Raw genomic sequence first — 14,496 nt, forward strand, 5'->3', positions numbered from 1 at the left:
GGATTCTTGTATAATTGTACTTTGTAGAAGGCAGCAGCCCTACCAATGAGGTCATGATACGTTGTAGTGTCATCTGGGAGATGGCTTAGCCGAATATAGATTAAGGTATGTATCCACTGGTGGGTCCGTGTCATAAGTATTGCAGGGGTCATCTTGTGACTGGATATCAAAAGTGTCCCCTTTGTCTTGTCCTCCTATATATGAATGGAGTACCCCTTCAGGTGAGTGTGGTGTAGGCTCAGCTGGCAAAGCAGGTAGTAAGGGAAAATTGTGTGCAGCTGGCAGAGGTGGTGGGCTAGTCTCTAAAGGGCTTGTGTCCTTGTCCATTCTCTTTTTCTGTTTAGGATGAGTTGGTATGACCAAAGCCTCTTCAAAAGATTGCTGAATTTTAGAAGATTGGAAAATAGTTTGTTGAGGGCGATCAATTATCCAGCCCGTGTCTGGGTGATTCATTCAATGTTTCTGCCGTGGATCTATTTCTTCCTGCAGTCTTTGAAACAGGGGTTAAAGGCATCCCAATCTAGGAATGGCTCTGCTGTGCGCTGATGATCTTGGCTCCAAACGTTTTGAACTGACAATGGCTTGTGCTTCGACGCCAAAGTTTTCAACTCTGACTTTATTCCATGGCGGAAGTGTTGGACTCCGAAGGGGTCATCTTTGTTGTTTTCTACGGGGCAGAGCCAGAGCTGGGCGTTCCGAAGGCGACGAATGTGCTGACTAAAGCCTTAAGGCAGGGGTGGCCTGGCAAACTACTTTGTTTTGTTCAGGAATGGGTAAGTGACTCTTTGTGGTAGTTTACTGGGGTTGATGGGCCCAGGCCCGTAGGAATGAATGGGGAGTCATTCCTTATTTGCGATTAGCAATTTGCTAATCGCAGATAAGGATGCGATTTCAAGGGTGCCAGGGGTGTCCAAAGGACACCCTTTAGCACCCCTGAAATGTAAATGTAGCTTGATGTTGCGCACACACATGTCCAAAGGACATGTGTGTGTGTAACATACCACTTAGAAAAATGCACTTAAGTGCATTTTTCTAAGTTTTCGCTATTTACCACGAAGTCAGATTCTCAGAATCTGGCACTTTGCGAGCCGGATTTCCTTTCATGAATCTATCTGTTTGTTGTGTTCAGGGGAGAGGCACGGATTGCAGGCCTGGTGGAAATAGGTGCAAGCGTATTTAGCATGACACTGAGGAGAGAACCAAGAGTGTGCATTCCATCGCCATGTGGACATGGTGGGATGGTATGCCTAAGTTGCAAAGAAAGGACCCAAAGTAACAGAAAAGAGCGAGAAGACCGCAATCAAAAACAATACAGACGTAGAGAAGGTAAGAACGGAGAAAAATGCAGCATGACGGTGTCAAAGTCAAACATGAGAGCATATGTCCAAACCCGACGGCACAAAAAAAGCAATCTAACAATGGAGCTGACGACCACCGCAAGGAGGAGTCAAAGTACCTTGTGACTTGAAAGACTTTCTTCGAAGAAATCTTGCCCACTTCCAAGCCCAACACTAGATGGCAGGATTATGCACACCAAGTGTATCTAGAGCCTTACATGCCTCAAACATTATTTTCTGGGCACACAGGTTAGTGAGAGGACAGAAGTCTTTCGAGAGACAGTCCGTTGCCCACCTAGTACAAATGACAAGGCAAGGGTTTAGAATAAATTTGTAGCCTTGGATGTTAGAAATCACATTATGATGAAAGCAGTTGGGAACTGGATCTAGGCTATTAGTTTTTCAAGGGAGAATGGAGGAGGATGATCAAAGAAATGTTTTTTTCAAAACTCCGTCACATTCAGTATTTTTCAATATATGAGCTTATTCCATCCACCTGCACAAGATGTTTTAATGAGATTAGGAATTGGAAACATATGTTGTGATACTGCAGAATAATCAAGCCCTTTTGGAAGTCTTTGTGTAAATGGCTGCAGGAAAAGGGAGAATATGTTTTGGCTCCAGACGCCAGGGTAGCTTGTTGGGCTTAGTCTAAGGGACTAAAATAGACATGGCACTGTATTTCACCTCTTAGTGGCTAGATCTTTAACAGCACAAAAATAGATTATCAGCAACCCCCACGTTTGATGAATGGGAAGAGAAAATGCAGAAGACACTAGAACTGGAAGAAATTTACCGTACAAAAATGGTTTATAGAAAAGATTTGAGAAGCATTGGTGTCAGCTCAAAGAGTGAATCTAAGGATGGACTACTGATGAATGTTTCTTCTCTGAACTGTTTGTTAACACATTTAATCCTTTGTACAATATATAATGAAAACTGTTTTTTTTTTAATTACCGCTTTTATGAAATGTAATGTTAGTTGAATTCACTTTCCAATAAACAAGATCTACTGCTTCTCCCCAAGTATGGCTCTGGCCACTATTCTTGGATCCACCCTCTTCCTCTTGACACCCTTCCACATCTCCTTCCACTAGAAATCTCCGAGTCCCTTTAACCTGGGGATGCAGCTCCTATCAACTGCAGCCACCGAGGCGACAATGCAAGAATTGAATAATGACAAAATCCACACTTAAAGTGAAACGTGTTCCTGCACTCCTGTTTCTCAGTATATTCAAATAGTAACTAAATAGTATTCAATTTTGACTAAAATGTGCGTGCATCCGTCTACATGAGAGACGAGGCCCCCCTTTCTCTCTATATAACACAAAAAGAAGGCTGGGGAAACACCACAGCCTAGCTAGAGCACAGCATCAGACACACAGTGTCTCATATAACTTCATCTCATGAAAACAATGAACTTTCTATGAGTTTACCACAATAGATTCCAACATTTGAAGATTCTTATATTTAAAAAAAAAAATTGATACACAAATGTATTAACAGCCCTATAAATCACGTTTTCTGGGCATCCACACTTAGCCTCCTTCCCACTCAGCACCAACGCCCTGATTGATCAAAACACTTGCAATGAGCAGACTCTGTACAGGCTGCGGGCAATTGTGTCCTACTGAGTGTGCCCCTATTTCCCCCATTCGAGAAAGTCAGAGACATTGCCACATCTTCCCAACCCTACTGACATCAAGCTGGATGGCTGTTCCTAAAATAAGGGCTTACAAAACGTAAATTCAGTTAAGACAGTCTAAGGCTCAGCTCCTGCCCAGCTCACACCGACACTGACTGTAAACTCACATCGTAAGCCAACAGAGCGCTACACAGTGGGCGATGTACTAAGCAGGCACCCCTCAGGGCGGGCGCGGTCGAGGGTATCAATAAAGGGGGAATCTATGCCGCTCAGGGCAGTCCCAGTAGTATCTCTGTGTTTGTTCTCCCATCCAACATCAGGTAGACCTCCCCTCATTGGCTCACAACAACCACCCACAAACAGGTCTTCAGCCTGTCTTCTCAGCCTTGGCTGGTCAGTACGAGGAACCCAGAAACATGTAATGTACAACTATTTTAATGTATGTAGATGCATGCACTGTCAGACTTTACCTCTCTTTCTCTATCTCCAGCCACTTATATGTGGTTGGCTAAATTGCCAATGTAACATTAGAGTATTTTTGATGCTATGTACAAAGTTTCTGATAGAAAGCTACCTGCAAAGTACATAAGACCTAGTTGATAAATCACAAAGCACAAATCATATTTTGCTTCTGGCTGTGCTTGCTTTTATTTATATGGTTGGTTTATCTTGCATGTGATTGGTTTTACCTGTGAGTTATGAACCTCTAAAGTCTTAGAGATGAGTTTATTCTGTTATGGAATAGACCAGAAGATTACCCACATACCTCGCACAGGCGTGGTGCACTTCTTTGCGCAGGCACCGCAGCACTTTTTCTCTTCAGGACACGTGCCGTCACTTAGGCACTCATCAGGCTCTAGCGGGAGGGCACATCTTATGGTATCATCTTCAGGGGGACACAAGCCCGCTTTGTCTGTAACAGAAAAAGTTCTTATTAACACAATGGCCGTTATTTACTAATGTCTGCATAGGCGCTCAAGTAGTGCTGCTCAATTTTACGCTGCATCTTCGGGCTTTTAATGGTAAGTAAACTGGTGCAGTGCTTCGCTTCACTTTGTTGATTGCTATACTCCCCCAAGCAAACACTCGGCTTTGCTGCTAGCAGCACACAAATTCATTAAAATCATTGTTTTTGAAGAAAATTGGAGGTGAAAAATGCAGGAGAAAAAAACTGCAGATTTTCTTTTCGTTGTAATTTTCAATAAATATATTGCTATGCAAACACAAATTGAAAAACCCCACAAATGTTGCAAGTTCTTGAAACTGCAAAATGATTAATGTCACCCAATGATGTCACTGAAAACAAACGTTTTCACAGCCAAGCAAAAATAAAAAATAGAAGGGTTGATTAAGAGTATGGCCACTGAATAATAGGTGAGTCTATGTTTCTTATATCCATGAAGGGAGTGCAAGTGAATCCTCTTTCCTGTATGCTGCTGTGTGAATCTGATGAATTATCAGAGGTTCTAGTCCAATTCAGTCCAGAAATTAATTGTATTCACTCTCATATTTGCCTTCTGATTATCAAAACATTGTTTAAAAAGGTACAGAATGAAAGGGGTATTAAGCCAAAATCACATTTCAACTGTCCCACATCAATGTCAAAGACACTCTCCTCGCATAACTTGAACATTCACACTCTGCCATGAAATTTCAGAGGCCAGAAGAAATTTAGGAACAAAAAAACCCTCAAGTGTGAATTTGAAGAAACACTATTAAGCATCTTTTAACCCTTCTCTGGAGTAGCCCCTCCCTGTGCTGCCTCCTTCCAGAAGACATGCAAAGTCACGCTCATTTTATATTCACAAGAAACTGAAAACCTCTCATCTCCAGCTCCTGAGATCATGTTGATGTTTCCATCTCGGTTTTTGGATAAAGTATCTCTGTTCCTGATAGTGGAGAAGTGTGGCTCACTGGTTAGAGGAGGCAGACCCTGAAGCAGAGGTCAGACCCGGGACCAGGGTTCAATTCCCGACACGGCAGGGTCTTGAGCCCAAATGTCCACCGACTCGATAATTCTCGCTTCGGTGCCTACTCGAATCACGGGTTCACACTCTGCAACTCTGGGCAATAGCTTGCTTAATCTCCACTACGGCCCCCATCCACTCCCACCCCATTCCCCCGCGGCGGGATGCCTGGCTTTCACCTTGGGGATGCCCAGTATGGGTTATCTCAAAGGGAAAAAGCCAGGACGGGTTCCCAAAGCAAGCGCCTTGAGACCTTGCGGTGATAAGGCGCTATATAAGAACATTTGACATGACATGACATAGGAATCAATCAGGGGTTTGTACAGCGTGGCTACTCACCTGTTTGGGCCTAAAGGCGCTGGGGCGGGGGATGCTGATCGGACTGGGTGGAGGATTAATTGAAGAGCTAGGTCTTGAGGTCCTTCCTGAGGATTCCTTTTCCTGCTCTCCTCTCTACTAAAAGTCTGCCTCCTGCTCTGATGTTTCTTCTTGTCTCTTTAGCACACTTTGTTTTTTTGCCTCTTTCCTTTAAATGTTTCACCTGTTTCTTCCTTCAGCTTTGACGCTGAACCAATCGAGTACCTTTTCAAAGGCTCTCAACATCTCTTCTGATTTTAGTTGAGTCTAGTACAAGCCTTTGTTATGTATAGTATTAGGTGCATCTTAATCCAAGATAGGTTTCTAAACTCATTTTGACTGCTCCAACTGCCCCATAGAAGAATGTAAAATAATACATCATTAGCATGGTACAAAATAGCAAAATGGGATTAGAAACCAACAACATATCGCTATTTGGAAGGGGTACATTTAGTGTGTCTCATCCATATTGTGATTTTTTAAAGGGGGTCCCTCAGTTGTACAGTCCGCCTCCACGCCGCCTTGACCTGCTGCCCCTCAAGCAGTCCCAGAGGACTGCAACATTTCCGGCTGCACTAGCACCAGGGACTCCAACTCCCAGAGCCCCCAGCGGCGCTAGCAACGCACGCATACCAACTATTCGTGCCAGGAGGCGCTTAAACCTGGGCTCAGGCTCCCGCATTGCGGGACGCGCGCGGGCATGCCCGGGCGCTGCCTGGGCCAAGGGCGCGCCCGTCCGCGCTCGTCCGCTCTAATCCCTGCCCGCCCACGCCCGTCAAAGGCCGGAAGAAGCCGGGCAGGGCAATCCCTCTCTTGGATTCGGGAGTAACAAGGTACTGTGGCTGTGGCCAAATAAATACTTACCTAACTCTAACGGAAATATTTGAAAATAGTTGTAGTTGGCATCCATTGATTTTCTCAGTCTTTTGGAACTTTTAAAGCATTTTGTATGTTGGGTTGAACCGAGAGGCTCCGTGGAATTAAGTTTATCCTTGGAACTTTGATTCAAGCACTTTTGCACATTGGGCCAGAAAACCGTGAGACCGCTTGGAAGCACCTTAAATAATTTGCTGTTTGAACAAGATGCTATTTCCTGCTGCTATTTTTCCATTGGAACTCTGATTCAAGCATTTTTTGCACATTGGACTGGTAAACTGAATGACTGCCAAGAAGCTCCTTAAATAAATTGCTGTTTGCACATAATGTTATTTGCTGCTGCTATTTTCTATATTGGTACTCTGATTTAAGCACTTTTCTGGTTATCGGCAAAAAAGAGGACCTTAGCGTACTGAGAGCCATCTTGGTAGTACTTCCAAAGTAACTGTTGTGTGTATATAACAAACCTCTCGACTGCTATTCCCCATGTGTAATCCGGAAGTAAGCACTTCTGTTCTGGGACTCAGTGATACCGTAAGGCACTCTGTAATTAGCATTTTATAGGCCGCACATTGTGACACTAGGGTCCTGTTAACTACTGGAAGGGGAAGTATGGGGAAAAGGAAGCAGACTGCGAGACAGACTACCAAAGTACCCAGTAAACATAGGAAAATTAATATGACTCTCTTAAATTATTTAACTGGGGCTGTTGGAGACATTGAGCGACAGATCACGAGTGTTGAGGAACTACCCCAGATGAAAAACTGTAACCCTTTAAAATCCTTGACTACTAAAACCCACAGTAGTGAATTAGTAATGGTACATCAGGCTTTGTCAAATTCACCTAGAGCCCAAATAATGCAGATAAAAAAGATAACTGGGACTGGACAGGGGAGTAAGAATAACACACTAAGGGGTCAGGCCGTCCGAATGAGTAAGAAAGCGCCAACTGATTCTCACAACGAACTTGCTGAGGTCTGTAACGTTATAAAAAATTTCAAGGAGCAGGTGATGCAATCTAGTAATACTCTTGGCTTCAGATTGGAAAAAATTGAATCTCGCCTAGAGATTTTCTTGCGGGGAAACCATAACCAGGTATAAGGCAAAGAAAGGGCTAATTTGCACCCCTAGGCTGAACTTTCACATCTTGTTAGGCCTAACGCAGAACCGGTTAAGTCTTTGGTAAATAACACCTTGGGGGTAAATGGGCGGGTTGCGCAAGATGGTCAGAGAGGTTTTGCTACCAATCTCACTAACAACAGATACGCTAAGCACGATGCCCATATAGGATTACACGTCCCTGATAGAGAGGGCAAGGAGATAAGGATAGAACAAAGTGGCAGAGCTAACAGTGGTGAGGGAGGCAAGTATGGTGACATGAAAATTCTGATGTTTGACCCATAAATCTACCCCCTGCAGCGACACCTTACACCATTGTTCTGATTAATGCCCCACTACTAACAAATGCAACGGTCAAAAATTGGCAAGCATTAAGAAACAAGACCATTAGTTAGCTAGGAATCAAAACAGGCCTCTCAACCGCACTGTTTCAGGAATTGAAGATGGTGAGGAGGGTAGCATGGGTGGGAAACAGTGTTAAATCATATGAAGGTGATTGTATAGTTTTGTCCTTGGGCTCACCACAACTAGTCAGAGAAGTTTTTTCACGGTTGAATAACACCATTATTTCCAATTCTGGCATTTTCTATAAACCACACTCGGTACACAGCATAAGGCCACAAGGGGAATTGGGATGGGGTCAAGAAGGGTTAAGCTTTAGACTGCCCGTGTCAAATAGTTTTGCCCCCCTCTCCTGTCTAGATAAGAACGATTGACATTTAATCAATGGGAGCAAATGTCCACATATTAAAACCTATAACCTGGACATTGTGGTAGATACTATCTTGCAGACCTCAATGCTAGAGACACGGGTGAAAGGTAGTATTGACATTCCCAGTAACTCTTGTATCCATGGAGGTGGGACCACGATCCCAATTACAACTCAAACTGGCCAATGTAGAATTATTTTCTGGAATATGGCGGGCCTAAAGGATAAGGCTACTGATCAAGTATGGTTGACCTTTGTTAAGAATTTTGACGTCCTGTTTCTCCAAGAGACCTGGACGATTGGTAGTGTCCATATAAATGGGTACAAGACTTTCCATACTCCCGCCATTCAATCAACCAGCGGTAGGCCTAAAGGAGGGTTATTTGTGTATATATCTAATTTATTAGTTACACACAGGAGTAAGATGGTCAGTTAAGAAATATTTTTTCAGAGCGTCTTATTGCAGCTGGATCAAAACTACTCCCTGAAATTGATTAATTTTTATAATAATATTGAATTGACCTATCTGGGAGCTTTAGTAGAGAAGCTGAGTAAAGATAGTGCTTATCCAGGTTCAGAGACCAACTTAGAAATCATACCGATCTGGGGAGGGGATTTTAACACCTATATGTGCCATGTGTCAGGATCTGAGAACTGTGATTAACCCTGGAAGGTGATGACCAACCATCCCACTTTTAACATTCTATTAAGGGCGAACTCCTAAACGAAGCCATGTTTAGGAATGATCTGGGCTTCTCAAACCGTGCGTGTATACCTGCAGTGGACTTTGGTCATACCTTCATAGGGAGAGGAGCTAATACGACCATAGATTTTATTATAATCCCACATCGTTTTGCAGGCCTTGTGCGAGGCCATGAAATTTACCCCATAGAGATGAGCGATCACTTGGCCCAGAGCGTGAATATAACAGTCCTTAGCGGGATGTTGAATAGAAATGGTGATAAGTTAGCATGGCTACTACACATTGCTCTGGGCAGGAAGAACATGTATGCTGTCCATTGGGGGACTAGAGACCCAGTGAAGTTAAGTACTGAAATAATTACTAAGGCGCTAGACCCTATTTTAATTTGTCTAAGTGACAGCCCGTCGCACGACAAGGTCTTAACTGCTTTTAATAGTATTACAGAGATTATCAGAGACATTTTGTCTAAAAAATCTAAAAGCTCGCATACCAACAAGAAAGGATGGTTTGACAAGAACTGTACACTGAGCCTCAAAAACCTAAAGATAGCTTTACAGTGCCAGGAAAGAGACATGACTGCGATCAGAGTTCATAGGAAAACGTACAAAGAAGCCAGGAACCAAAGGATCAAAGAGCTGAAAGATGCAGCCTGGAAGGATTTAATTGAGGCAGCAGAATCCAGGGACAGTGCCAAGTTTTTGGCCGCGGTTAATGCCCCCTTCCTTGCGAGCTCAATGGATGTACCAACCATTGAGATAGCGATTGATGAACAGACCTGGGTTGATTTTTTCTCCAGTGTTTACGCAATACAGAAACCCAATGAGGATACATCAGAGAGGTTAGAGTCATGGAATATGGAACAACCCTTCGCCCCTATTAAACTTGACATTTCGTTACAGGATGTCAATGCACTAAAAGCTAGTAAAGGCGGGAAGACGGCCGGACCTGATGGGATACCTATAGACCTCTATAAAGCAAACTTGGAGATTTGGGGTCCCATTTAACAAGAGTATTAAGTGGATGTTGCGAGAAAGGATTTATTAAAACTTGGCTCGATTCAATTATTGTCCCTATTTTTAAAAAGGGAGACCGAAACGACCCTGCCTGCTACAGTCCAATCTCTTTGCTGGATTCCTTGATGAAGGTGGCAGGCAGGATCATTTTAGATCGTCTTCAGGGATGGACCAAAGAAAATGATATCCTAAGCGACGTCCAATATGGTTTTAGGTCAGGCCTAGGTACAAACGAGCAGATTTTAAATCTAAGTATTTTAATTAGTAAATATACCAAGGCAAAATCTGAGCAGTTTTATTTGGCCTTTGTTGATCTTTCAGCAGCTTTTGATTGTGTTGTTCATGAAAAGCTATGGGGAGTGCTGGAGGGACTAAAGGTCGACCCTGTTTTAAATCAATTTTTAAAGTATTTGTATACTGGAGCTAGGGCAAAAGTCCGCCATGGTTGCATGGTGGTGTACTGGTACCTTTATGGTTGAACAAGGTGTGAGGCAGGGATGTGTGTTGGCACCACTCCTGTTCTCTTTGTATACTAATGCTTTAGAGCAGGAGTTGGTGCCACACACCAGGGACCCGCCTAATGTAAACTCTTGTCTTATTGTATCCCTTCTCTACGCCGATGATGCAGTGCTTATGGCCTGCAGTCAAATTGGGTTACAGAGGGCCCTTTCTTTTTACTCCTCTTTTATGGATAAGCTCGGCTTAAGATTAAACACCAAGAAAAGTTTTATCATGTCCTGTGGTTCAACTAAGAACATTCAAAGCAAATTCCATGTAGGGGGAGGGAAGTGGGAACCACTAATTCGTTTAACTATCTGGGCGTTCTCTTTGAGAGGACAAGGGCATCAACGGTCAAGGTAAGGAACCTTTTATATATGAAGTTTATAGCAGCCCTTTTTAACTTCTCTAAAGAGCTGGGAAAAGGCCCTTGGTAATCATGCTGAGGATTTACCACGCTAAATGTGTGAGTATAGCCCTTTATGGGGCAGGAATTTGGGGCTTTCAAGATTGTACCCCAATCCAGCGAACCGAAAATGCTTTTCTGAGGTCTTTACTGAGCATCCCAAATAGCGCACCTGTATTTAATTGCCATTCCGAGCTGGGTGTTACACACATCTCCGACATGATTAGGGCTCAGCCAATTCTTTTATGGCACATAATTTGGACCACGGAGAATGCTACATTAAACAGGGAAATAATGAGGAATGCTATGAAGCTAGATAATTCCCGTAAAATCCCATGGCTAAAATATGTGGAAGATTTCATGTATGATATCGGCCACCCTGAATATTTTTCTATGCCGACGACACCCAGCTGATCATATCCCTCACCAAAGACCCCCACACTGCCAAAGCCAACCTCCACAGAGGAATGAAGGCCGTAGCCGACTGGATGAAGGACAGCAGACTGAAGCTGAACTCAGACAAGACGGAGGTCCTCATTCTCGGACCCACCCCATCAGCCTGGGACGACTCTTGGTGGCCCACATCACTTGGTACAGCCCCGGAACCCACAGACCACGCACGCAACTTGGGGGTCATCCTCGACTCCACCCTCTCCATGACCAGGCAAGTCAACGCCGTCTCTGCATCCTGCTTCAACACCCTTCTGACTGCTCTGCAGGATCTTCAAGTGGATCCCTCCCGACACGAGAAAAACCGTCACCCAGGCCCTCGTCACCAGCAGACTCGACTACGGGAACGCCCTCTACTCAGGAACAACAACCAAGCTCCTGAGACGACTACAAGGAATCCAGAACGCTTCAGCATGTCTGATCCTCGACGTCCCCCGATGCAGCCACATCACACCCACCTGAGAGGCCTACACTTGCTCCCCGTCAACAAGAGGATCACCTTCAAAATCCTCATCCATGCACACAAAGCACTGCACAACACCGGACCTACATACCTCAACAACCGTCTCAACTTCCACATCCCCACCTGAAGCCTCCGCTCAGCCACCCTAACCCTCGCCACAGTTCCCAGTATCTGAAAAGCCACCGCCGGAGGCAGATCCTTCTCCTACCTCGCCGCCAAGACCTGGAACGCTCTCCCTACCAGCCTACGACAGACTCAGGACCGGGTGGGCCTTCAGAAAACTTCTTAAGACCTGGCTCTTCGATCAGTAGCCCCCCCCCCCAGCGCCTTGAGACCCTCACGGGTATGTAGCGCGCTTAAGAAATGCTATGATTGTTTGATTGATTGATGCCTGATTCCCTACAGGTTATTACACGCAAAGATTTTAAAGGGATTATCATGGCACACTTAGACGATAATAGATTAGCCCTTGCCTTGAATAAACCAACTGTGATTAATCATCAGCAGATTATAACTACATGCAGTATTCAACCTTACCTGCAACATGTATTGAGCGTATACGAAAGATATCTGCTGACTAGGTTTAGATTTGGAACACTCCACCACCTGGTTTCATATCCAAACATTAATGATTGGTCAAGACAATTATCTGGGCGATAATGTATCTCAACAAAGCACGATTCACGTGGTACTATTCTGTAAATGTTACCTTACAGAGAGAAAAAGGTGGTTAAAACCACTACTAAAAAAGGGGAGGATGGAGCTATTGTCGGCCAGCCTTCATCTACTTGCAGATGTTGGATAGTTTCTATAGTATCAGCTCTAAATGTAAATGTAAATGTACAGGAATTTATATAGCGCAAATCACCAAGCGGTTTCTAAGCGCTTGCTTAGGGAACCCGTCCTGGTATTCCCCTGTGAGATAACCCCGGCAGGGTATCCGCAAGGTGAAAGCCAGGCATCCCGCCGCGAGGGGCCGTTGTGGAGATTAAGCAAGCTATTGCCCAGAGTCGCAGAGTGTGAACCCGTGAATCGAGTAGGCACCGGAACGAGAATTGTCGAGTCCATGGACATTTTAGGGCTCAAGACCCCGCCGAGCCGGGAATTGAACCCTGGTCCCGGGCTGACCTCTGCTTCCAGGTCTGCCTCCTCTAACCAGTGAGCCACACTTCTCCACTATGGCAGGGTTTTTAAAGAATGTAATGAAAAATAGGAAAGTTAATAATCATTGGATTTTGGGGACTGGGTGTTTGTTAGCTTGATTTACATGATGGGATTCAATGTTCGAAATTATTATTGTGATAAAGTAGACCGATGTGTATAGATGTATTTTAGATGAATTTGTTTATATATGTATATGCTTTTATGATTTTACTGCCTAAAATCGAATAAAGCTTGTTTGATTGATTGATTGATTGATTTTTTAAAGTATGTGTCAATGTTTGCTATCCACATTTGCTCCCAAAACATTGACATTCTACTGGCACTTGAAGGACGTGTTAACCCGATTGCAAATAAGAAAGACTGCTAAGTTTAAAAAAAAGCGTGTTGTGGAAAAGGCAGTGGTTCACATGAGCACTGTCAACTCCAAAACAAAGAAAAAAAAATATTTTCCTTATAAATGCAGCCTCTTTAAAGGAAAATAGTCAGTTATTTTTTTTAAAAGCTGACTTTATTTAAAATGTGATCACAGATATAGGGATCTGCCGAGCATAGCAGACCAGCATCCCTGTAATGGCATCCAACTGCAGCTACTAACAATTAGGGACCCACTATGATTTGGAATTTTGTTAACCAACCTTTTTGTACATAGGAGGTTGGTTCAAAAAATTCCTTTTCATTTGCAAAAAGTCTGCATGCAAATATGCTACCACTTTTTGTGAATTTAAATTTCGTACCTCAGCCCCATATTAATTATGCAGGTATTGTATATCTCTAAAGCATTTATTCTAATAGTGTAAATACACTTCATCTCTTATGGAAATAAATAACACTGACTGGATAATATAATGATTGAAGTAATTTGAGTGTTCAGAGTACCTACCTTTGTAAACCTACTCCACTCTTTCTGAGTAAGCCTTGAGTGTTTAAACTCACTGCCCTTTTAATATTATAGGCCAAATGGAAGTTATTGGCCTTTCAGTGAGCTCACAGATGGAAAGCTAAATGACACCTTCAAGACCATGGCCAGGTTGTGCTGTGGACCCCCACGTGTTGACCTAACTTTATCTGCCATTGCCCGACCCCATTGTCAGCCATTAAACGTCTTGAGAATGCAGACTATATTCAACTCTACTCAGGGGCTAAGATACAGGAAAACTCACCGCCAAAATATCACATATATTAAAATAGTTTCCCAGTGGTATGGCAATTACAGAAAGAAAAGGTCCCCAATGAGTACTTTCATAGACCTCGGACTGCTGATTGTTTGGAAACGCAGCACATTTAATGGCTGTTTCAGGGAATTCCATAATGACTCTCTCCATACAAAAAAAGATGAAATGCTGTATGCTTTCAGAAAAGGTGATATGGCCAAAATAAGGATCTGGTCCAAGCTGAATGTCCTGGTTGTTAACAAACTACTTTATTGCACCAGGCCGGGCATAAAACAACTGTTGGTCTTGGATCATGACCTGACTCATTACTGGATTATGGAGGCTATGGAAAAAAGCATAACGGTCACTGTAGACAGCTTAGGCCATTCTTTGCCTAAAGCTTCCTGGTTTTATTAAAAACTAATGTAAGGTTCTGGAAAGGCTTTGGTGAAACCCTATAGAGGATACCAAGACTAATTACAGAGCAGCATTAAAAGATTTTGTTTGGGCTCTGTAAATCTGATCAAGACACTTTTTATGAGCGTTCAAAATTGCTCTAAAATGCATTTTAAGATGGTGTAGGAAAGGTTTTACCTTTGTAATTTGCCTTCCTCGCTTCCGCTTTCTCATATCTAATG

The 14,496-nt window shown here is 43.4% G+C and overlaps 1 protein-coding gene across 9 annotated transcripts in view; it reads right to left on the reverse strand.

Moving 5' to 3' along the window:
• The window catches only part of LOC144764028 (uncharacterized), a 1,051,947-nt gene that overhangs the window by 660,179 nt on the left and 377,272 nt on the right, over positions 1-14,496 (reverse strand). For all 9 annotated transcript variants that reach the window (XM_078650166.1, XM_078650163.1, XM_078650164.1 and 6 more), the window contains one exon: positions 3,749-3,895. In XM_078650166.1, coding sequence (XP_078506292.1) covers positions 3,749-3,895 — 147 coding nt within the window. The remainder of the gene's footprint in view (positions 1-3,748; positions 3,896-14,496) is intronic.

The sequence above is a fragment of the Lissotriton helveticus genome, chromosome 6 (assembly GCF_964261635.1).
Source record: "Lissotriton helveticus chromosome 6, aLisHel1.1, whole genome shotgun sequence".
Taxonomy (NCBI): Eukaryota; Metazoa; Chordata; class Amphibia; order Caudata; family Salamandridae; genus Lissotriton; species Lissotriton helveticus.